Here is a 24162-nt window from a genome sequence, read left to right as displayed (position 1 = left end):
CTTTCATATATTACCACTATTAAATTAACTACTTCTATGAATTCGGTGTTTATCTCGTTGTGCTAATGAGGTATGGAACTTGGACCGGTGCATATATGTGCCTGGTCATACGTTGTAATTGACCGACTGAGATAAGCAGCCAGGAAATTGTCTAGCTTTGTTACAACAAATATTGAAGTTTACAAGTTGATAAGCTAACTGTAGCATAAAATATAGACTATAATAATTGGTAAGCTTGTATTTATTGTAATCAATTGTTTTTATTCCGAAAAGACGGTTAAGCTTTTTTCTAATGTATTGTCAAAGTCATACAAGAAAACTGTAGTTTATACAGGTTAGAAAGTATATACAGCAAAGATTACAATAGTATATATGCATTCGACATGTATTGGATTGTGAAAAGGGAATTATTTTGGATAAAACTTGACGGCCATGTGGTGTAAATGTTAGTCACGTTTATTTTATGATAGGGTTGGCGACCAAATCCTGACAGTACAGTTGCTGTTGACACGGATAATTGAGTTGACGTGTAGAGTTTCCAAGTAGAAATTAAATTAGGAGACTTTAATAGTGGATCAAACGATTGAACTGATGGTGGGTCATTAAAATTCGGCATTCCTTGAAATATGTGCAGGTTATTTATTATCAACGCAATAATAATAATTATGATTGCTTTTTAATAAGTTTGTGTCGTACATTTGTAGATCAGTTGGATTATTTTTAAGTTCTGCATGTAGCAGCAACAGAAATAGGATTATCTGTGAGAAAACGAATAAAGGGTATGAAGGAAAATGGTTTCTTATGAAGGAATGGCTCAAACGATTAAAGTTGGCAAATTTCAATTGGTGAAGTTACGGGGTCGAATCCCACTTCTTACCTATTTCAGTTTTACTAATTGGGTTGTATGATTAGCTTTTACATAAACATCGGTTCAAGGTATACTAATCTGCTACTTGGTAAATAAGCCATATCAACATATATTTTTAGTTACAACGTTGGAATACGAATATTTATTAGTTAGCTTGTTGGACATAGACCACAAATCTCAATCTCTCTCTACTTTTCGAAGAAAACTTCGTAATATTTGAATCGAATTACTAAAATACTATCCAGTTAAGTTATATATCAACATATTGTGGGATTTCCGAATTTCCAAGTTGATGATTTACCAGACTTAATTAAATGGATTTACGTAGTTAAAACTTTTTCCGACATACCGATTTATTGTTTGGATTAAGAAACGTTTTGTTTTCTCCCTCTTTAGTTTCTATTTGCAAATACGTTTACCACATAAATACTTTAGTAGCACTATGGTTTTAGTGTGAGTGTAAACTTCAAATTTAATGTTATTTACTAATTGGATAAACATATATAAGCGAACAATATTGTTTTCGATTAGATCCTCATCAGGCTTTACTCTAATATACAGTAATATTTATATGCATATACGAAATTATTAAACCAATCAAGGCAGTTTATGAGTCAATGATAACAGTGGAATAGATTACATAATCAAAATTAATAATAAGTGAAAAGTACAAATTGATAGTGTAATGACAGGTGTACTAGTTGTGATAAGAATAATAAAAGGCTTTAATCAATGTTACATAATAGGAAAATAGGTCAATGATTAGAAAAATATAGACACTGAAATAACATTCATAGAAACTATAAGATTACGTAATAAGAAGTGTTCAGATAATTGGACTGTGAAGCGAATATTAGAAAAATTATAAGTAAATAATTGATAGGGGGGTGAAGAAAAATAAACGAAGAGTATGGAAAATAAAATTATTTATTAAGGCCAAGGGAGGGATAAGGGTGCTACAAATTTCTTATGAACACAAAGACTCGGGTTGTTGGATCGAATTCCTATAGCTTCTGCTATGTGTAAGAGACGAGAACGAACCCCATAAGGAAAAGTAGTAGGAATACGATAAATAACTTCAAAAGACTGGTTTCTGTCAACTTCATGACCGCTATCAATCAAGTGTGAAAGAATCGAGCTCCGTATCGACTTGACCATACCTTTTCCTAACCACGAAGGGAGGTGTTCACTAACTCTTTGGTTCAGTTGTCTGGTAGTGCGCCCAATATAGCTTTCTCCACAGGAGCAGCTGAATTTATAGATACACATAGAAGTGGCATAACCAGGTAACTTATCCTTTAGTTGGGGAATCACCATAGATCGTGTCGAGTAAGAAAGAAAGAGGTCGGCTGCATTAAACGTTCTCTTAACTGCTTTAGTCAGTCTATCCCGTAGTACATCATCAGCTAAATCGCCGTTGAATTGTAGTTTCAGGAAGAGTGGTTTCTTCGCAGCTGTTGATCAACAGCTCTGAACAAGTAAACCAGTAAATTATCAGCCTAAGTTTTGACTGAATTAAGTTTCTGATTACACGTTCGTGCAGATAAATGGATTTGATAATTAACTCGTTGATTTAGAAATAAGATACTGTGAAACACTTACCAATAAACTAACAACTGTCAATCCCATTCCGAGCATATATTCAGCGTATGCATCAATATAATCGACAAGTAGGTTAAAACAGCCCTTAGTAAAAAGAAAAATGAACATATTGTTATGGCTTAGGATTTTTGTATTTGAAGAACTGTATTTCAGCAGTTAAAATGCAAGGAGATGTCTTTTGATTGGTGATATCTTATGACAAGGATTGTGGGGGAGTGAGGACTACTCACGAAACCATGTTATTGATGCAAGTCGCCCGGATAATTTGAAATCAGTCAGTCACATCGTAGAAACCGGCACGTAAATACATCAGTTTAAGTTACCATACCTTATTAACATATGGAGATGAAATTGTCCGGGAAAATCCCAGGGAAGTTAGGGTAGTAACAATACTAGTGGTAATAGAAAAGATTAGGTATCGAGGATACTGTTGGAGAAAATATAAATCAGTGCAATGAAAAAAGGTTAAGAAGAATTTGGAAGCTTAAAATCTTTGGGAAGACGAAGAAGGATACATCTGTGTCATCGCAAACGATTTTAAGCCGGGCCATTCAATGTCCCTGACCACTGGTTGCTATAATTATGAGGACCACAATCAGGTAGTCCACATCTGTTAACATGGCTGTCCGGTTGACTTCATGGCTTCGAGGGCTGATGTCATGTTTTGGTATGATCGCCACTAGATTCCTCTCAGCTTACTCCTATTCCTGACGACGTCGTCCGTCGAGGTAGGTGTTATAACGTATGCCCTCGTAATATATATGAACGTGCAATTAGAGAGGAGTGGATTTATTGATCGGAGCAATGATGATGCATAAAATCGTACGAGCAGTCTTGAGTACTATTCGGTCCTGCTATTTGCCTCGCCCAGCCAGTTAAGTCCAGAACACAAATAACAGCCTCGGCAATATGAATCATTATTCACAAGCATACTGGGTTAATATACTAACCAAACAGACCACATTATACCAAAAAATAGAAAAATAACATATGTACAATAATTGGCCAATGTGGCTGTGAATAGGGGGAAAGTAATCAATAATAATAGTTCAAAGGTCAAAATAAAGGTTATGATAAGAGGAACACGAATACGATTAGGTCAGTTATTTAACAACTATACAATAGGAAATAGGCATATTACATTTGTCCATAAATAGACCTCAGATTTACCATTCATAATTCACCAGGGGATATAACAGTAGGTGGTGGTCGGGCATACGTAACGCATGCCCCAACCACCTTATTTAATAACAATTTACTACATCACCAATCGACTTCCCACCCTTACCTAATTCACTGAGCTATTGATTTTGGGGAATTATTTACAGCTACATCACTATTCCTAGCCCAGACATTGCTTGTTCAGTGTTACCAAAATACACGAGTACTGATTCAAAGGAACCTATAGTCGATTACTAGTTACTCACGAAATTACAGACACGTAGCCAGAAGAATAGGTTCTTTCTGTCTATCACATTTTTGTGGTTTATATATTATCTAATTTCATTTGACATTTCCAACAATGGTCTTATAAAATAGTAAGCTTATTTGTGTAGATTAATAAATTGCTTGCTTTATTAGGGTTTTTAAATTTCTTAATAATTTAAAATATAATTTCATTATTGGCATGTTTGTTTATGGATAAATACATTCATCGGGTTATCAAGCAGTTCTTTTCAAATCGGCCCTACAGAATTAAGAACGTAGTGTAAACAAGATAGTCCAAGTGAGCAAACGTAACAAATATCTAACAACAATCTCCATAACCCTATACTAATAATCATCGTGTGCTTACTAGTGAGTAGCTGTGACCAGTAGAGTTCAACCGTGTCGGGTGTTAGGCAGTTACTTACCGAACACAAGAAGGTTGCGCGATTTCATGGGTTGATTGAAGTTGAACATTAACACCTTTGAATACCGGCTCAGTGGTCTGGAGGTTAAGCGAGACTGAGGGTCCTAGGTTGGAGTCCCACGTGTGATATTGGGGGCGCGCACTGCTGAAGAGTCCCATAATCGGACGAGACGACTGTCCGGTGCCTATAGGTTCTGAATAGTGGTCTGAAATTGATCGATTCATGATCTTAACATAAGAAACAAATCTTTATTTTGAGGACTGACTGACTAGAGATTACCTGGTCTGTCCACTATTCAAGCAATACGTAGGTGTGGTTTATAGTCAATATCTGTCGGTGCGTCCGGACCTTTTAAAAATGGACTATAATGAGACGTACATGATGTAAAATGACAGAAGTGACCCTGGTGATAAGTTTGAGCAAAAGGGCGTTTTATAGAGTATGGGTCCTCGGTTTTTAAAATTATAGAATTCAGTGTCGATCGATAGGTGAAGAGAGATGACACGATGTAGGCTCGTGTTGGCCATTCACTAGACATAATTATTCACTCAAACCCTCGAATGAATCAACATCAAAGACCAGAGCTACAAATCTTCACTATATGAAAGACAAGACTATAAATCAAAAGGATAGATTCTCTAAAAAATAACTCACTTATATATAAAGTTTCGAACACTGAAATAGGCACAACTGGATGTTATTTAATAAATAAGCAGTCTAAGGATATGAGAACTATAGATTATTCATTATCCACTGAAGTTAATTCCTAACTAGTAGACTTATTTCTTGCCTCCTCATAATAATTGAATAAAACTACTGTAATGGGTTTTGTTTAAATATCACATTTTTAACGACTTGCGTTTCAAGCTACCTAATTACGTGAAAATAACGGTGTACAACTACCCTATGCACCTTAATTTTAATGGAATTTCCTGAAAAGAAAACAAAATCAGTTCTTGATGAAATGTAAAATGTTTCTAACCCAGTGAAATGTATTTAAACTATTTCAATGTAATGTTGGTAATTCACGAATAGATAATTTGTATAATCGACTGTGTCACAAAATGGAACTTTGAAATAGGAAATACAGAACATGAATCAACTTACTCTATAATATAATGCATCATTATGTGGACCATTTAGGAATGTTGGTGGACCGTATTGCCAATTTTGACAACGTTTCTTATTACGATAAATTTGTAAAGGGAATCCGGTCAAACCATCAATTTTAGTTAAGCAACAAGATACGGGGACAAAATGATAGTAAAGATTTGTACCTACAAAAATCAATAAAGATTTCTTTATACACAAGAGAGAACATATTAAATATCATATTAATGATATAAGTGATTTTCTATGTTTATGCAAACACAGTTATAATATTTGCATTGTGATAAAAGCTTGCACCACAAAATAAAGCTGTAAAAATCTATGCAGGCCAAAGCTATAGTTATGCGCAATGTAAAATGAGTAAAACTCGATCTCAGCTTATTATTAAGATATTTTTTTGAAGTTAGGAACCAATCTAAGTAAGGCCATCATTGAAAACTAGGGAATACTGAACGGCCGTTTCATTCTAGCGTGGTACTTCATATCAGTATGTATCCGCAACCCCGCATTCGTGGATGAAGCCCAGGACCTTCGGTTTCGCGCGCGGATGCTTAGCCTCTAAACCATTGAGTTGGGTTCCGATGATGTTAATGTCTAAATCAGACTTGCAAACCATTGTACAGCGGACCAGTGATCCACAGGGTTAAGCGTCTGTGTGCAAAACCAAAGGTTCTGGGTTCGAGTCCAACGCCCGGGGTTGTGGGTGCATACTGCTGGGGAGTCCTGTACTAGGACAAAACAGTCATCTAGTGCTTCAAAGTTGTGGATGAGTGTCTAATTTAAATTTGGTTTGTCATCTCAGTAAAATTCAACAGTCTTCACAACTTTATACTGATGAATATCATTAATTAACAGTTTGATCAAACGGTTTATACTTTATCCGATTTATCCACGACCAGCTGATGCGGATTCATATTGTTTGACATACAGAAGCTTAATGTAGTGAATTTTATGAAAACACCTTCAAAGTAGTACAGTAGATATAATTTTTATTCGGTACTATAGACTTGTGAATATTATTCTTGGGATAGAATCATGTTATATACTGATTTCTAATTCAGCAAATATTTCAACTGTAATATAAAAACCAATGTTCTGAATGTGATTAAATATTTTAGATGACACTATTCAGCATTGAAGCATTTTGAATAATAGAATATTCTAAGAATTTAAACTTACCTACATTAAAGCACCTAAATGAAGTAGTAATAATAATGATTATTTTACAGATAAGCAAACAAATCTAATTTAGTTATATTTTAGAGATTAAATTATTGCTTCTTATGACAATGAGACACAGTTCAAAGTGTTGTTGATATGAATATAAGGATTAGGTATAATAAATCAATCAGATTCTGTTGTAAAGATGAAAATGATTATGAATATATCAGATTAAGAGAAAAACATTCTCTAAACACTACTGTATTGATCATTAAATTTGGTGTCGTTTCGGTTAAATTCTTTAGAAGGGACCAATCATTCGAAGATAGGTAAACTTGGATTAATTTCGATCTGATTAGTTATTCTCTGAAGAAGTGGCTTACACTGAATCACGAAACGTCACGAAATTTAATTTCTCTACTCGTTGGGATTTATTTATTTATTTAAACACATAAATATTGGTACAAGGAAGCACCAGATAGATATACGCCGCACAAATCTCATTCGGTTTGCGTGAGGGCTGTGATACTGCCCGGGTGCCCAAACTAAAGCAGGTGGTTTTCTTAGGGGGCCACACGCGGATCCTTCGACCTAAAGGTCTGGTCCACAAGGTAGTGGAGCATCGTGAGGAGATGCAGTCCCATGGTAGCCGGTGACCAACGATTGGTTCATACGCCATTTGTTCCCTTCAGGATACTGGAGCCCATGTGCACCATTGGTTTGGAATCAGGGTTTTCCAACTCCCCTAAGTAAACTTTCCATGTCCACCAACCCTGTTAAAGAGCCGGGCATTCGCTTTTCGTTCTCTCAATTTTGTAGAGAACACCCCCACCATGAAAAGGCAGTGAGTAGGACTTCATTGGCAGAGGCTATATACGTGTGGCCATGTGAGAGCTTTTCGAGAGGTAGAGCGGACTCTCCCCACTCTCGGCCGTACCAGGGCATTTTTGGGGGGATATTACAAATATATTAATTTATTTGTAACAATCTATCCAATGCTCAATTTTTTCGAAATTATGAAGTCAAACCTTGGTAATGATACCTAAAAGCCGAATACCATTTGAGAGAAAGGGGAAATTGGTTTAATATGTTAAAGGTAAACAGAGTGATTTTATATGTTTACAGTTTGTAAATGTGTATTCGGAAGCCATTCATGAAAAATGATCAAATGTTTATTTTGTATTTGTTGACTTTATTCAATGTAAAATGACTTGTGTTATTCAAAATGAAATTGTATTTTAACAAGGCCCAGGACAGAGTGGGTTGGAGAATGCTGGTCGGCGGCCTATGCTCCATTGGGAGTAACAGGCGTAAGTAAGTAAGTAAGTAATTCATCTTTGAACTAAGGCATATTTGCCAAATTTTGAGTGGAATTTCAACATTGTTCGTCTAAATAAGTTCTTACTTATATTAAGCAGGGAAGTTTTGTAAAATCAAGTTACATTTTTATTGAGAATAATGTCAATGAAACAATTTAAAACAATGAGTGTGTTTTATAAATTGTAAAAGTGAACAATTCTGAAGTAACTGATAGATGAGATAGAATGGGAATGACTAAGTTGAAATATTGAAATGTGTGCAGATTAAACAAGGAAGAAATAGCATGTTGTAGGTTTTAAAATCAATAAGATAAATCGAATTTGCCCTAATAAGTCAGATTAAACAAATAATTCTTATAAACTTCACTCTATTGCACAAGCTAATGGCCATCTGGACTCAGTAGTTAAATGGATAATGCAACGGTGTTTGAAGAAAACGGTACCCGGTTCGAGTCCTGTAGTGAACATCAACTGTGGAATGCATGTACATCCAGCCAACGAGTCCCAAATGGGACGAAACGAGCGTCCTGGAATCTACTACTAGTTACCATCCATCTCTTCTTATCTCTGCAATCCGAACTAGATACACACACGCCAATAAGAGACTAATCAATTGCAACGTTAAACATCAATGGCAAGATTCATACAACCAATACAAAAAATGAACTAAATGATTTTTATGTTCATATTATACGGATTGTAGCAACTAGTTAACTATAGATAAAATCCTAAGCTAGTCCCTAGGTTGTCCGACGCAGAGTCTTAATGAGACCAAAGTCACAATGAGTAAGCTATTTCGTTTGATAAGCTTTACGTGTTTCTAAAATATAAATTAACACCATTATTATATACAAAAACTGAAATTAATAGTCTAGGAAGGAGGAAAGAAGAGAGAGATATAAATAACGTACGAAACAGTCACTAGATGATTGAAAAAATGATTCCAGAAAACCTAATATCATTTATGACGAACATCTAAGATTGTGATTAGGGAATAAACACAGTATAGTCATACAAGGCTAAAGCGAGCCAAGATGATTGGCATGTAGTACCATAATTGATGAGTTTATTTGTCAATTATATCTCAAATGCATCTTAAGTTACAGTTGATGAATTAAGTTTTTTGATGTATTTTAATTGCATTGAGTATCTACAAATATTCTTAAAGTTCGATCCATTTTAATTACTGTAGTTGTATTCTCTCATCATTCTTAGTAGTTTGCCTTCACTTCATTGGAAATTGATGTATTTGAAGAAATTTCCCATATTTGTTGTTGCAGAGCTCTCGGTTCAATTCGCTAATTGACATTACTGACATGACCCAACTCCTTGGTACAACCTTGATTTATTGTGTTCTTTTAATAATTGTTTCTATATACCGATTTAAAGGAAGCACATTTTCGCTGCTTCTATCTTGAAGCGTTGCTGATGCCCCATAGATACCTCGTTATTTTAATTTTGTAAAACTTTATTGTTTAAGTTGCCTTTTTACTTATAGTCCCATTTATTTCGAGGCAAATGTCGCGTTTTGATTTGAGAACTCAAGTATCACAGATTCTTTTTGATCAAAATCCTCAAGACAATTCAACGCAGGGTAAATTATTCAGTTATTTTTCTGTCGCAATGTTGATTCTGTTAAAAAATAAATATTAAGGGTTGAATTATGTTGGATAATTCTTAGCAGTAAAAAGCTAGGTGTTGGATTATGGTGCTACCATAGCCTCGTGAAATAAAAATTCCAGACATTACGATCACCTTTGTTGTGCATACATGTGTTGTGATATCAATTGTTATACAATCTAATAAGTTGCACTTGTTCGGTGACAAGCAGTTCGGAAGTAAATTACGACAACTAAATGAATTATACAATGAGTAAAAACCAAATCTCCAGATATTAAATGCAGTAGTTTACAGTGTATTCAGATGGCAACAGATGAGTATGAATGTTTCAAACAAAAATATCATTTTAATTTACCCCCCCCCCAAAAAAAAACACAAATACATACGTGGTATAAGTTCATCATGACGATGTATATCAGTGTTGGTTAGTTTGTACCAAACAGTTTGATTATAATCCGACCAACCTCGATTATGTATAGCGCAACACCTAAGATTACTTTGCATAATATCCCATGCATTAGTTATTTGCATATTTTGGCCATAATTTGGAAATGTTTTGATCATTCGATAATATATCAAATTTGTCATCTGTACAGAATTAGGGAAAAAATTAAATGGATACAATGTTTGCCAAACAAATCTTAATATTAGTCAAAATAATAATTTTTATAAACTGATTTACCTTACATTTATATGTAACCACATTTATATTCAATATCCACTGTTTCTCTGTATCAATGGTAAAGAAACGAGTATATTTGTTTGGTTATATCTAACATACACTGCAATACCGCGGTTCTTAAAATGTAAACACTCTCTCTGCCGTTCATTCTTCTGCTTTATTGGCCATGGCCTTTGATTGAAGATTATAATAGTATTATAACATCCTTTTAGGCTCTCCCACACTACGTTGGAGCTTTGACCCGGATCATTAATTTGTTACTCACTTTCGTTACTCATAGACATACGTTTAGGTTTGTAGTGTTAATTCTTTTTGGTATATTATTGGTAACTTTGCGTATTGTTACATTTTGAGTAGGCTCGTTTCCTGAGATCCACCACATACTCAAAGTGATAGAACGATGATATGATTTTCAGTATAAATTAACTATGCTATAAAATCTCACTTGAGCCCATCATATTTAAGAATATTCATATTTAAAGATAGCCTACATCGCGGGGTGGCTTTATTTGGGCAACCATTAAAAGGTAAAGAGAAGTGGACTTATATTTAGTGCTAGTATGAACTCAACAATAGTGTACACCTAATACTATGTAAGAGATCAAAATTAGAACCTTGATGACTATCAGGACGTGAATTATCTTCAGGCAATCGAATTGACACTTGAATTTTAAACTTTATTAGTCTTCGTATTGTGTAACCACCATCTACGGGTATCATTGATAACTATCTCACCACTGAAATTATTGAGATCCATCCTTCAAAGCTTCCAGTTAAAACTCATGAAATTCTGTTCGATTTTACCCAGTTTGGATCATATAAAAAAGATTATTAAATAAATCACAAGAAAAATTGTAAGATTGTGGTTGTCCTATCTGAAGGACCTATTCCAAGTGATTAGAAAAAATATTTAAATGCCTAGTTTCCTATTATTGTTAGTTGCGACAACAGGTATTTTTTTTCTGTTGACGATGCACATCGCATACTTTCATTGATTGTCGTATCTCAAAGTACTTCTTTCGTATGCATTGATGATGGATTCCACTACTGTCTGTGAGATAAAGAATGTCTCTTATGATAAGCAGTTTATTTGATAGACGGGAACTTTGGAGTGGACACGAAAATTATACGTAAAACCTAGACTACTTATAAGTAGTCAGTGGTGAAAATGAGTAAAATTCACAGAAATTCACCGTCTTGTGGTTAACGATAATGTAAGTATCAGTTGATTTAAAAAGAAGACAACTATGTGGACCAAACAGATGAACTTTATAATTGTCCAATATACATTTTAGGATGCATCGTAAAGTTATTATAGTCTTGAAGTTGATGCTTTTACCAAGGCAATTCGAAAGACACTGTACTACATACAATGTATTCATAAAATGTATATTTCTCCATTAAATCGTAGCTTTATATTTTGTTCAGTAAAGCATACAAAAACTCATATGATGTGAAAATTTTTTAAATCAATGCTGAAGAAGAACACGAAGGTTGTGAAGTCATCTTTGTTAATAAAGAATTACCATCTAAGATGAACATGTTATTAACTATAACAGATAGATTTTATGAAGAAAGCTAAGAATATTTAAGATATTTTACTGTAGGCTGCTCGTACCGGTCGAACGTCATTTGTTTGGCACAGTGCTAAGATAGGATAAGTCGTATTTCGATTGGTGAGTAAATTATGTGGTAAAAAGCCGGGCTTAAATTTACAATACATTCATTGCTTCACTATAAATGTTTAGATGTCTTTAAGTTCAACCAGAAATTATCACATAATGTGATGACTTCTACATGTCAGTTTTCCATTTTTTCATTCAATAAATTAACCTCTTTTACATGTTATCGCGCATATTGTGCAAGATAAGGGTTTCATAAAAATAAATATTTAAAACAGTGGAAATAGTATCGAATGTACAAACAGTATAGAATGGAAAATAAAATTTATGTAAAATTAAGATGCTGGAAACTTTAATTAAACTTACAGTTTTAGGATACATATAAACAATCAATGATGTACAAGTAGTAATAACAATGAGAACAATTACACCAACGCAAGTCTGGAAGGAAAATAATGTTACATTGTTATTTTTATCAGTATAAAAATAATTACCGTGATAGATATACATCGATTTGGATGTATGAAACTGAAAAACCCAAGCAAACCAACCAATACAATGAATATACCACATGTTAGTATAACATAAATTCCACCAAATAATACATATCTTCCAAATATTTCGCTGATTTGTTCAAAAGCAACAAGTATATGACCTGTAAAACCGGTTAAAACTGCACCGAACAACTGAAATGTAAGTTTCAACATAAATAATAAGAAATACGAATAATATGAAGCTTACAGTGATCAGTAAACAAAGCAATAAACCAATGATACGTGAAGGTATATTTGCATTAGTTTGTTTGATTGTATGCATCTGTTAAGAAGTACATAGATTAAAAAAACAACTGAGATTTAAATCAAATATCCGTTTTATTCAATATTTAGAATTTAATTCAGAAAGTAAGATTTATAAGGTTTTGAAAACATGGACACTTTAATTTTATGGAAGAGCGTTTTGTACACGAAATCAGCTTGGCCTACATCCTTGTAATTAATTTTAGTTCAACAAAGTTTGGACATACAAATGATTATATACAGACATGTTCATGCAGTGCACAAAATAATAGGTCTCTTATCTAATTTTGAATTGGTTAAGCATAGATCATCCAAATAACTGTTATCTCATCAAGTGAAGATTGTGGAGTATAGATAAAAATGTCTGTGAGGCACAAAACATCCAACATCAAAGGACGCTGCATGCTCTTATTATTGTTTTAAATTAAAACGACTCGCTCGATTCAACTTTCAAAGAGAAAGAAAATCTATCTAAGAAACTTGTAAACGCATAAAACGTGAGTCATTACAAATTAACTCCCTTTAAAATTTAGGATTTAGGCAAAGATCGAACAGTTATAGTTGTTGATCAAGCTAGAAGACAAAAAAAACCTTAAAAAATAAGGATCTTACTCAGTTGAACGTTTTGGACAAATCGGATATCGTTCACATAGTAGAGACAATCGTATATCGAACAACGAATCTCTGAGTTTAAGCAATAGTTATTTTGCGTTTAAACCGTAAGAGTAAAGTTTACTTTCAATAACACAAATTGGGGCTAGGTGAAGTGACTTCTGAAGACATATTTCACCATTAGTAAAGAGTACGGCCGATATACATGGCAAACATCAATTAATCATATGGTATTTGATGACAGCAAGATATGTTATAAATGCATATGTGAACTGGCCATTGTAAGTAAAAGAAGTACATACTTGAATATGGTTACCATCAACAAGTTCATATCTAGGTAAGTCTGATAAAGTACATACACATTTGAGCTCTGTACATTATTGTTAGGCTTTAGTAATAAAGTTTCCTACCCACTTTTAGTGTGTGTATTCTACTTAGCTGATTGAAAAAGTGTTAAGAAGAGTTTATTTGTCGTTGTATTGAGTTTAATATGATAACAAAGTTGTTCTACTAAGCAATAAAAACAATATTCCTATAGAATGCTAAGTTTGGTTAATCGTTGCTGTTCACCTGATATAAAACACTAAAAGACAATTTATGCAGGAAGGCTGGCCCTAAATGGTCTTTATGTGTTATGAGTTGATATTCATATCGTTCTAAATCGAACGTGACTTTAGTGATGAAATATTAATACAGAACCAAATCCATGTTCGTAGATGGAACTACGTTTATTATTGAAGCCGATTAAGAGTCACAAACACAACCACAATAGCAGGAACGTGGGTTATATTTGGGGATGTAAAATGGTACTACTAGTTAGCTCCCCAACACTCTAGTTGGTTGATTCTTACAGTTAATATTACTTCGTTCATATGATACGCGAAAATAATCAAATAAGGAACGAAATAATGTTGTGTGTTAGCTTAATTGAGGAATATCAATGTCTTATTCGTAAATATGATAAGTTTCCTTCAAAGTACTAAACCAACAGTTGAAGAGCTGTTTGGATTAGGGAAGCTTGGTATGCTTTGAAATAACTGTTAACTACTAATATGATCTTGCAGACTAGTTTTTCAGGTTTTCAGGAGTCATAATAAGTAGTAGAACAAATAAGATGATAAGTTTCTGTTTATTTTCAGTCAGCGGTTATACGATAAGTTATAAGTAAGACTTCAATAAGGTCAACTTTTTGATCACGATTATACACACCAGATGCAATGTAGTATATAAACATCTCAATCGCTCTTCAATTTGAACGCTTCAATACTATTCGTATCTACCTCGGTCGTATATGTATTAATAGGACTGCTGGTCTGAAGATACGAAATCCTTCAATCATTATTGTGATGCTAAGACGTTACAACTTACACAAACTTGTTTGGGTTCAAGTGCATTGTTAATTATTTATAATATATAAAAAATTGCACACATTATTCAGACTGGATAATGTAATGGTTACTATTCCCTGAAAGGAAACTTAAACATCTCAGGTAGGCTCGTATATAGGCTGAAAAGGTGTGGACACGGAACTAACAATGAGGCTAACTAATTTTCCAATAAAAAATTGCTCGTCTTCGTTAACATGAACTTTAAAACTCTATAAACATGAATAAAAAACAAAAAGGCTTGGAAACACCAAAACTTTGTAAACCTTGTTTTCTGTTGTTCGGTATCTGAAAATGTGGCTTATCACATCTGAAACACATTAGTCAGTTCCAAGTTGCATCATGAGTAAACGAACAGCATAACAGAGTTTATACTATTTTGGTATGTCCACTATCATTGAAAATGCATGTCTTTTTCGTACGATAACGCTGTATATTATTGATTAGAACATTTGGCATCACAGGCAATTAGAAAGTTTCAAGTCGACCCAATTCTTAAAAGTCACAAGTCAGAAAACCTACACTACCATACAATCCGTCCTGTTGCTACATAAAATGTACAAATTCAAACTGTGTCCTTAATATAAATTGTGAAATGAAATGTTAAAACAATGACTTTCGAATGAACTTCCAAAGTGTTGTGCTTTGCCGTAAAGAAATTATGTGAGGACAGATGATAATTTATTAGCACCTTGTACATGGAGCGTGCTCACTCCTTCACGTATTTATTCATACGAGGCCGGAAAAACCCTTCTGCCACGAACTTGATGGTTGCACGAACAACTGGATGAGAAAATTTGTGCAACATAATGAAGACGTTCCGTCGATAATAACGCAGAACGATTGGATGATCCCTACATATGTGTTGCATAGTAAAGTTTGCTTACATGTCCTCATTTGCCTAATACGTAGTTTAAAGTTTCTGGAAGATAACCCGTACTGAAGATAAGGGTTTTTTGAAGCTGATCAAGTTTAAGAATATCGATTTGTTGGAAAATATTCAAGGGAGATATATGAGACGAGACGTTGGCAACAACATCAGTTACTTCAGAAATGTGTTGTATGTATGAAGTAAACTGCGAAATGTAGTCCATTTGTCGAGACTCTCGAGAGGAGTACTTATCTGAAGATAAGCTTAACGAGAAGGTAAGATGTTTGTAATCGATATAAAGATTGAGTTCTCGGCCTTCAGCAGAGTCATGAAAGTGCCGTGCAGCACAATACATGGCTAGGACTTGCTTAACGGAAATGTTATACCTCGATTAAGTGTCTATCAACTGTCTCGAGAAAAATGCCAATGGTTGCCGGAATTGGTTAACACATTGCTGTAAGACTCCTTCAATTGCTGAGTCGGATGCATCTACTGCGATAATAATGATCTTCTATGTGTCTAGATGTGCCAGCAAGTTTGCATTTGCGATGAGTTCCTTAACTGTGGAGGATGCATTTCGCGCGGTATCGTCCAAATTGATGGATTTTGCATCACCACGAAGTTAGTTGATTAGAGGTTTCACAAGGGTATTAACCGTCTATAGAAACTTACTAGTCTGTTGAACGTGGTCGGTTCTGGGTATCCGGAATGGCCGCTACTTTGCTTCTCAGAGGTTACAGTCCTTGAGCATCAATAGTGTGTCCGAGGAAATCGAGGGAGTTGGTTCCGGTGTGGTATTCTTGTATGTTTACAGTAATGCCGTGCTTTTGCAGTCGTTCGAAGACAAGGTCCAGATGCTGGATATGAGATTCTCTGTGCCAACTTGAAATCAAGCAGTCATCAACATACGCATGTACGAATTCGAGACCTCGAAGAACGTCATCTATGAACATTTGGAAAGTCTAGGCAGCGTTTCTTAGACCAAAAGGTATTCGCAAAAATTCGCAGAGACCGAAAGGAGTGATGATAGCTGTTTTTAGAATGCCGTTACGAGCTATGGGAATTCGGTCAAAGCAAATAATCAAGTCAATTTTTGAAAAGACAGTTGTACCTTTCATGGTAGCTGTCAAATCGTGAAAGTGAGTCAACGGGTAACGATCAGGAATGGCTTTCTCATTCAAACGCCAGTAGTCACGACTTGGACGCCAGCATTTGCTTTTCATTCTAGAGACCATGTACACGGGAGATGTCCATGGGCTGTTCGATGACTCTCAAATCTTTCATGTGATCAAATTTTTTTCTGGCCAACCTCAGCTCCTCGGTAGCTAGTCGGCATGCTTTCGAGAATACAGGTGGTCCTGTAGTCGTGATGTGGTGTGTAACATTGCTGGTTACACATGGCATTTTTCGGTTTCGTTCGGTATATCTCAGAGTACTTCTGGAGGTTTTTGGATCCACGAAATCAATAGTTCTTTAAGTCATGAACATTTGATGCTGACCATACTAGCTTTACTGGACTCACTTGGCATCAGATCACGAGTGTGTACGCTCTCCAGTCACCAGTTTAGATCAGTCACGTCTATATATATATCAATATTCTATCAACTATATCTTCGAAATTCTTTGCTTCTGACTTCTAAATTGACTGAGTAGGGACATCTCGATCATAAAGGCTGTTACTGGCTAAGGTGTTGTCAAACTCCGAATACTTGTAGAATCCTTAAGACTAATCTTAAAGCTGTACGTATTCATGCGATACAAGGCGGAGTACTGGACGTTGAGTAACTTTCAAACTCCGTAAAAGATAACTACAAATAACGTGGATTGAATAACAAACTATTTGTAACAAGTTATTTTTATGAAATCCAACCGTTCATCTTAACAATGAGCTGTATATATACGTGAAAGTTGATAAAAAAGCGCATTTTCATGATGGTTCGTATGTTGCAACGGACTAGAGGTTAAATGCTGTTAGTTTTAGTCATGGTTGTCAAATTTCATTGGGCTTACGCTGTCACTGATATTTATCAGTCTGTTTAGTTATATGACGTAGGTCCATTCTGTCTTCCTACAGAGTTTTCGGCTAATGTTTTCCTGCGTTTTCTTTCTAGATTTCCTCATTTACTGTTCTGATGCAGACGCAAAGGCAAGGGTTGATAAAGCAAACACAGCAGTTGACGAACATATAGAACTCAAAACAATTATCTGCAAGCCAACATCAAAGTCAGCATCTTCAAAACGAACGTCAAGACGGATCTACCATACGGGGCTGAAACTTTGAGAAATATCAACACTGACAACAATCCAGAATAAATCGATTTCTCGTTAATTTTGACCGAATTTATTTTCACGGATTTCGAAGTTCTCGGGTCTGAAAATATTGTGTATATTTACACAAAATTAGTGTTCGGGACATATTCCAAGGTCAGTGTGCCTTTTGTGTGAAAACACATGTCTGCGTGGTTTTATATGTGTGAACAACCTAGGCTATCGTTTAACCGTATTCACATGGTTTTCCACTGATGTCGCATAAGACCCATAGTGCGGAAACTTATCCTTCAGAATCTAGTGGTGCCCTTGATGTACACTGGACCCAGGATGATTAGGGGTGTCCGAGTCTGTACGTCTACTGGGCATTCCCGGAATAGTTCAGTTAAAGTTGGGTAGAACTCGTTAAGCGCGGACGAACACAGTGTATTTAGAGTTCCTAATAAGTGCGGAAAATATGTAGAATTATGATACAGTTTGGCATCAATACTACTTTACTAATAGACCTTATCATAAAATCGTAGTTATTTCATGATGTGACAACTTATCTATAAAGTTTTATCTAGAAGTCGAATGATTGTCTACACAGGGTCATTGTATTGTGACAATTAACAATATGATACTCAGCACTTCTGAAAAACACATTTGAGTTGGTGATAGAATAATATATCTAATGTCGCTAGTAATGTCACACATAATGACGACGTCTATAAGGCTGAGCCATGTCATCCTATTGATGAATGTTCCGGCGTTTACCAATGTTGACGTTCCTTTTGTGTTACATGTTGAATATAAATCTTTATAGAAATTATATACTCGGCTTCAGAGATCGTTTGGTTAGGAATCGATGCCGCTACAAATCTACAGAGGAATCATCATTTCATACAAGCATCAAATTTATCTACGAACTACCCTATGAGTCCTATTCAGCAGACATGCCAACTTTTTGCACGTGTAGGACAGTCATACACGTAAAATGTAAAACACAAACATCATTCTTATACAGTAAGGAAGATGAAGAACACTGAATGTTTCTAACTGAAATATATAACTCAGCTGCTAAATCCGGTGAAAAATGGACGATACATAATCTTTCAATTAATTCTTGTGCCTGTTACCCCTAATCGAGCATGGGCCACTGGCCATCATTCTTCAGCACGCACTATCTTCGGTATTCCCTTTTAGTTCTATCCAGTTGTTATTCATTCTTCTCATGTCTGTCTCCATTTCTCGGCGTAGAGTGTTCTTTGGTTTTATAAAATTGTTCTATTCCTATTCTAAAACCAATTTTGTGTTTATCAGTACTGTACTTGAAAGAATTTGTTTGAATGACAATGGCAAGTGGAATTAGAGCACTACAATTCGGATGAGCCGGACGTATATAACTTACAGAAAAGCTTATTCTAACACTAATTTAATGAGTTCATCCAAACGTAACAAAAAATGTGCAAAAACACACAAGCAGCGTCATGTCATTGTATTGGTCAAAGTCTAAAAATATAATGCAGGAAGATTTAAATTGCCTCTTAAGTGTTTTTTCTCTGCACAAGGATCTAAATCAATCCTCTCAAAATAAAACCATCCTTGAGAACGAACTATGGTCGTCGTACAAAAGAGATTAAATATGACCAAATTTTCAAGTATATTAACGAAACCAATGAAGATGTAACTTCGACAGTGTTGTTCGTGGTTGATTTTCTTCTCACGCTTTCAGGATCATTAGACTCACGGTTTGATATACCCAGCATCGATTCTCTTAATGAACCCAAGGTCATAGTAGAAGTCCTTCTGTCCATTTGTCAGGGGATATTTTACGTGTTAATTAGAGTCATAGATGCATATTTAAAGTAGTCTAAATAGCTTGAAGTCTCATTCATTGAATTTATCTTGAAAAACTGGTCTTTTCCTTGACGTATTTACTTTCTACAAGAAACCAAACACCATTCATTAGTGAGTTTTAGGCCAACTTTGCAAAACGACGGCCATGGAAAGAGATGTTCACCAAGGAAATAGCCATATACAAAGTTGTCTGTACAAGACTTCCAAATAGGTAAGATGATCCCATCAGCCTAATCGTTACAGGAATCTCTTGTGTGTTATAGTTTTGTAACTTGTGTATCTTGATATTTTTGGATGAAACTTAATGAGTTTGAGTACTGTATCCAAATAATAAGATATGAATTGTGAAATGGCCAATTTGAAGCCTATTTAGACTAGTAAACAGACTGGCTTAGATTTTGTATTACTATTACGTTGTCGAAGCGGATGACCTGTAAATAAAAGTGTAGATCACCAACATAGATGATCTACGTCGAATGATTTGGGGCATACTCGAGTTAGATGGAAATGGTGTGACTAACCAAATAACTTCGAAGTCATATCTTGCGGTCGACACCTAACGCGGACTACTGCTCCTTCCAATACAAATGGTGCTGCTGCTTCGAAAACCGTATACACAACAGACATTTCTCAAGGAATATATTAGTAAGAGTGGGTACAAACAAAATTTCGACCTCCACCTCATGGGCCAGTCCATGGCGTGAGATTGACTGATGCGCATTGGTTGTGCTTGAACTTGACTATGATCTATTAACAGCTAGACATTCAGCGACCCGACTGACGGATGATTCGGCTAAGTCTCAGTGACATTTCACTGGCCCCACAGAAGACATTGTTTACGTCTTTTTGAAACTGCATTATGTACTAGCTGTCTCTCCACATAAAAAAACTTAAAGCGCAACCAAACAACTTATCCAGGGATTCTTAAGTGATTCTTTCGACTAGTTTTACACGTGATTTTAGTTTTGTTGGATCTATAATACTATTCTGTTTGTAAAATTGAACCGTCTCGTTGACATGAATATTCAATTTTTTCCGAAGACATGTTTTTAAAAAGTCCAGCGGAACAAGTCAGAGTTTTGATGTGTTGTTGTCTGGTTTGTTTGTTTGCACTTACTGCAGTTTACATTTTAAGGTTGATATCAGTACTAAATCGAGTTTTCGCTCGGACTTATTTACCGTGCCCTAAGACTGCATTATCATTACCCGGGAATGGCCGCCATAATTCGGTTTTTTAGCAAAAGATTCAGACGAAACACGTCTGCTCCCACACCAAGTCATGTTGAAGAACCTATATATGTCAACAAAAGCAAGAAAATTAAAAAATCAGACATCGAATGCAAAGTAGCTTATCTTGATGGCACTGAACAAACCTTCTATGTTTCAGTAATGCTTTAAAATACACAAAATTAATTTCTACAGAAAAGTGCTGAAGGATCTGCATTGTATGATATAGCGTTTGCATATGTTGCACTTGTAGAAGAAAAAGACTACTTTGGTTTGCAATTTTTTAATGACGTTCCGGTATGTCATTTCGATTGGTTATAACATCCTGTCTCAGATGTGGCTGGACCCAACAAAGAAAATCAAGAAACAGTATAAAAGTTGGTTATGGTTGTATGTCTTCGATTTATGAGTAAATGTGTTAGTTACACATTGCTGTTTTCAGCTAAAGCTTCGTTAATCCTTTTAGTGATATTATTTATATTTCGGCTACATGCTAGGCGTTTATTTTTGATCATTGGTGGTTTCAACAACTGTACTCTGGGAGTTAGATTTTGGGGATGATACAGAACATATAATTGTATGAGCATTACTTTATGTAGTTATTTGTCAAATCACAAGATTATGTTTTATATGACTGGCCAGTCTTAGGTAATAGCCTTTCTCTGATCATAACAAGCAATTGGTAGGTATATGGATCCTTTGAGAGAATGAATTGATAGTTTCAAAGTGGGCCATAAAGAATTCGTAATATTCACCAAATATATTCGGGTGTACGGCTTATTTTTTTCCGAATTAATTTATTTGTATTGGTGATTCATTCAGTAGGTCAACTGCCCAAACTTTTGACGGCAAGGGTATAATTTACATATTAATCAGTCACATTTTAGATAGCAGATCTTGGGTTTTGGCTCGAAATCCACTCACTCATATGACTAAATACCATTCTTGCATTATAGGTGGTGTTAGTTCGTGATGAAAAGATTCAATCTAATTCCTAACCCTAACATTCAACTGAATATCCTATTTCTTCACACTAATATATGATCCTCATTTAACCCTGGTAAGTAGTTGGACGTTACAAGGTCATTTTAGCGTTGCTCAAAGGTCGTCCATAAATTATAGTCTTATCGATAACCCAACTAATTAGTGATTTGATTGTTACGGGCTCTTCTGTCACTTTTATTTCCTTCAATGTTCAGTGTGTAATCTAAGATGCATTTATATTTGTTTTCAACTCGTGAAGTTGTTTTTTTACAAAAATATGCTTATATGTGTAGAAGCTTTGATCAGGCATGGTTTCAGACCATATTGTGCGCAATGTAAACGGAAGCAAAGCTTATTTATTTGTTCATGCGGTTTGAATGTAAATCAATGCCAAAGTCATCACCTTATTGCTTAAGTTATGAAAGTAAGAGGACGGCTATTCGCCAATTGTTAGATTTCAATATAGTAAACCTTCACGATATGGGTGGTACTTTTCACGTGAGAATAATGAGATTATGTTAAATGAACTACTGAGTATAGGTGTATAAAGCTGCCTTTATGAAACAACTATGACTTAGAAATATAACAAGCCATCAGGCTAATTTGTTGGAATAGTGATTGTTAAATGGAACATTGATGTAACAAGGTAAATGCTGTAAAATTTCATAAAGTTTCGCTATGACAATTGGATGATCATGATTTTTTGGTTAACAAAACTGGTAAATATATGGGCGTTGTTGTTTAAATTGTAGTTTGCACTTTTTCATAAGACAATGTAGACAATGTGCATCCACACTTGCTATCGTAATCTCAGTATCTTTGGAAAATATTTGAATATCAATATAAGACAAAACTGATATCATAGATTAAAACTTTAGGAATATAATTTGTAGATAGTGACTTCATATATATATATATATCTGTATGGTAATATCTCAAAAACTTTTTAAATTATTACTTATCTTAGATAGAACATCAATTTCGTTTTCGCTAAAAGTCAAATTCTTTGCATCTGATCCACATAACTTACATGATGAGTATACACGTTATCTTGTTGTGTTGCAACTACGTGAAGATATACACAAAGGAAAATTAGTGTGTAATGATTTACAACTTGCAGCCGAACTGGCGGCATTGCTTCTTCAAGGTTTGTTGTTGTTTTGTGTATAACTCATCAACAGGGTTTCAAAAAATAAACTCATTTGTTTTCCAGATACTTCAACTTTTCATGTAAAATATTTTTAAAAGTGTTTTGGTGAATTTTAAAGTTCATCCCTACAAACAAAAGCGGTGGAGTACATATTTATTTAGTTTTATGAATTAAATGATTGACTTGAAAAAAACTTTGACAGTTACAAAAAATTACTTTCATAATATTTTAAATAGCAAACTCATTTCGAAATGAAAGATTCTCGATGTAATAATTTCTGAAAACCAGTATGAATTAAAAAGATTTTAGCTAATTATGAAGAATACTAACCTTTGGACCACTTATTCTCATTTACCTAGCCTTAAACTTTAATTCCTTAAGTTTATTACATGCCTAATCTTTAATATTGATATTAGAGCTTTAGAACATATTAATTTTAATAAAAACTAAAGACACAAATTAAAGTCTCTTAGTTATTTAACGATAGCTTCTATCCACGAGTTCTCTTCAGAGTAATTATAAATGCTCAGAGACTCGTAAATCTGTACTCTTATTCAATAAAATAACATTCATTGTAATTTTTTTAACTCTGTATAAACCTTTCGACTTTATGATGTTGTGTGTAATTGTTTTTTGTGGTCAAATAAGAAAAATTAGTATTAAGTTGACACATAAATGTGCAAATTCGTAAACAAAAAATTCTAAATAAAAATAAAAGTAACTGTGAGCAATGAGCAATGAGCAATCAAACACCTATTAGACTAAAATTTTAAAATCCTTTACTGAAGTACTTGATATATTAAAAAAAGCTGTTATGTTCAAATCCTTATCTTTATAAACATCCCATCATACTTTATAAGTATTTTTAGAGTTTCTTCCAAGTTTTTGTAAGTCTTATAACTTAAAAGCCCTTTAGCTCAGTTCACATAATTGTTGGATAGATCATTCATATACAAATATCTTGAAATCTATTTAGCGCTCATTGTAAATGAAGTCTTAAATCATTTTTTAAAAACCTTTTTAAATACATAATTTAACTTATACACTTTTTGTTTAGTTTAGAAAACCGAATAACTTTAATTAACGTAAAATTGTTTTGAGAAGGGGGTTTTTTGGAGCCTTTGGTAATTTTATATAGCAGAAATCATTAGTCAATTAAAGCTAGACCACCATGGAAAACCTGGAAGCACTG

General features: G+C 34.5%; 2 protein-coding genes across 2 annotated transcripts in view; one reads left to right on the top strand and one right to left on the bottom strand.

The window, feature by feature from the left end:
* Positions 1-221: 221 nt before the first annotated feature.
* On the bottom strand, positions 222-12653 carry Smp_138300 (putative tetraspanin; the record flags this gene model as incomplete). Its single annotated transcript, XM_018799519.1, has 7 exons — positions 222-758; positions 2471-2554; positions 5431-5600; positions 9920-10121; positions 12204-12278; positions 12332-12523; positions 12579-12653. The coding sequence occupies 7 exons, from the start codon at positions 12651-12653 to the stop codon at positions 636-638; spliced, it is 921 nt and encodes a 306-aa protein (XP_018651300.1). The 3' UTR covers positions 222-635.
* An 8517-nt stretch (positions 12654-21170) lies between these two features.
* Smp_029800 (putative 4.1 G protein) overlaps positions 21171-24162 on the top strand; it is a gene marked incomplete at its 5' end in the record, with an annotated part of 25578 nt that continues 22586 nt past the window's right edge. The window contains 2 exons of the mRNA XM_018799518.1: positions 21171-21213; positions 22788-22967. Coding sequence (XP_018651299.1) covers positions 21171-21213; positions 22788-22967 — 223 coding nt within the window. The remainder of the gene's footprint in view (positions 21214-22787; positions 22968-24162) is intronic.

Source organism: Schistosoma mansoni, chromosome 3, assembly GCF_000237925.1.
Source record: "Schistosoma mansoni strain Puerto Rico chromosome 3, complete genome".
In the NCBI taxonomy this organism is placed as follows: Eukaryota; Metazoa; Platyhelminthes; class Trematoda; order Strigeidida; family Schistosomatidae; genus Schistosoma; species Schistosoma mansoni.
The sequence above is the reverse complement of the archived record's forward strand: the minus strand, read 5'-3'. Positions and strand labels throughout refer to the sequence as shown.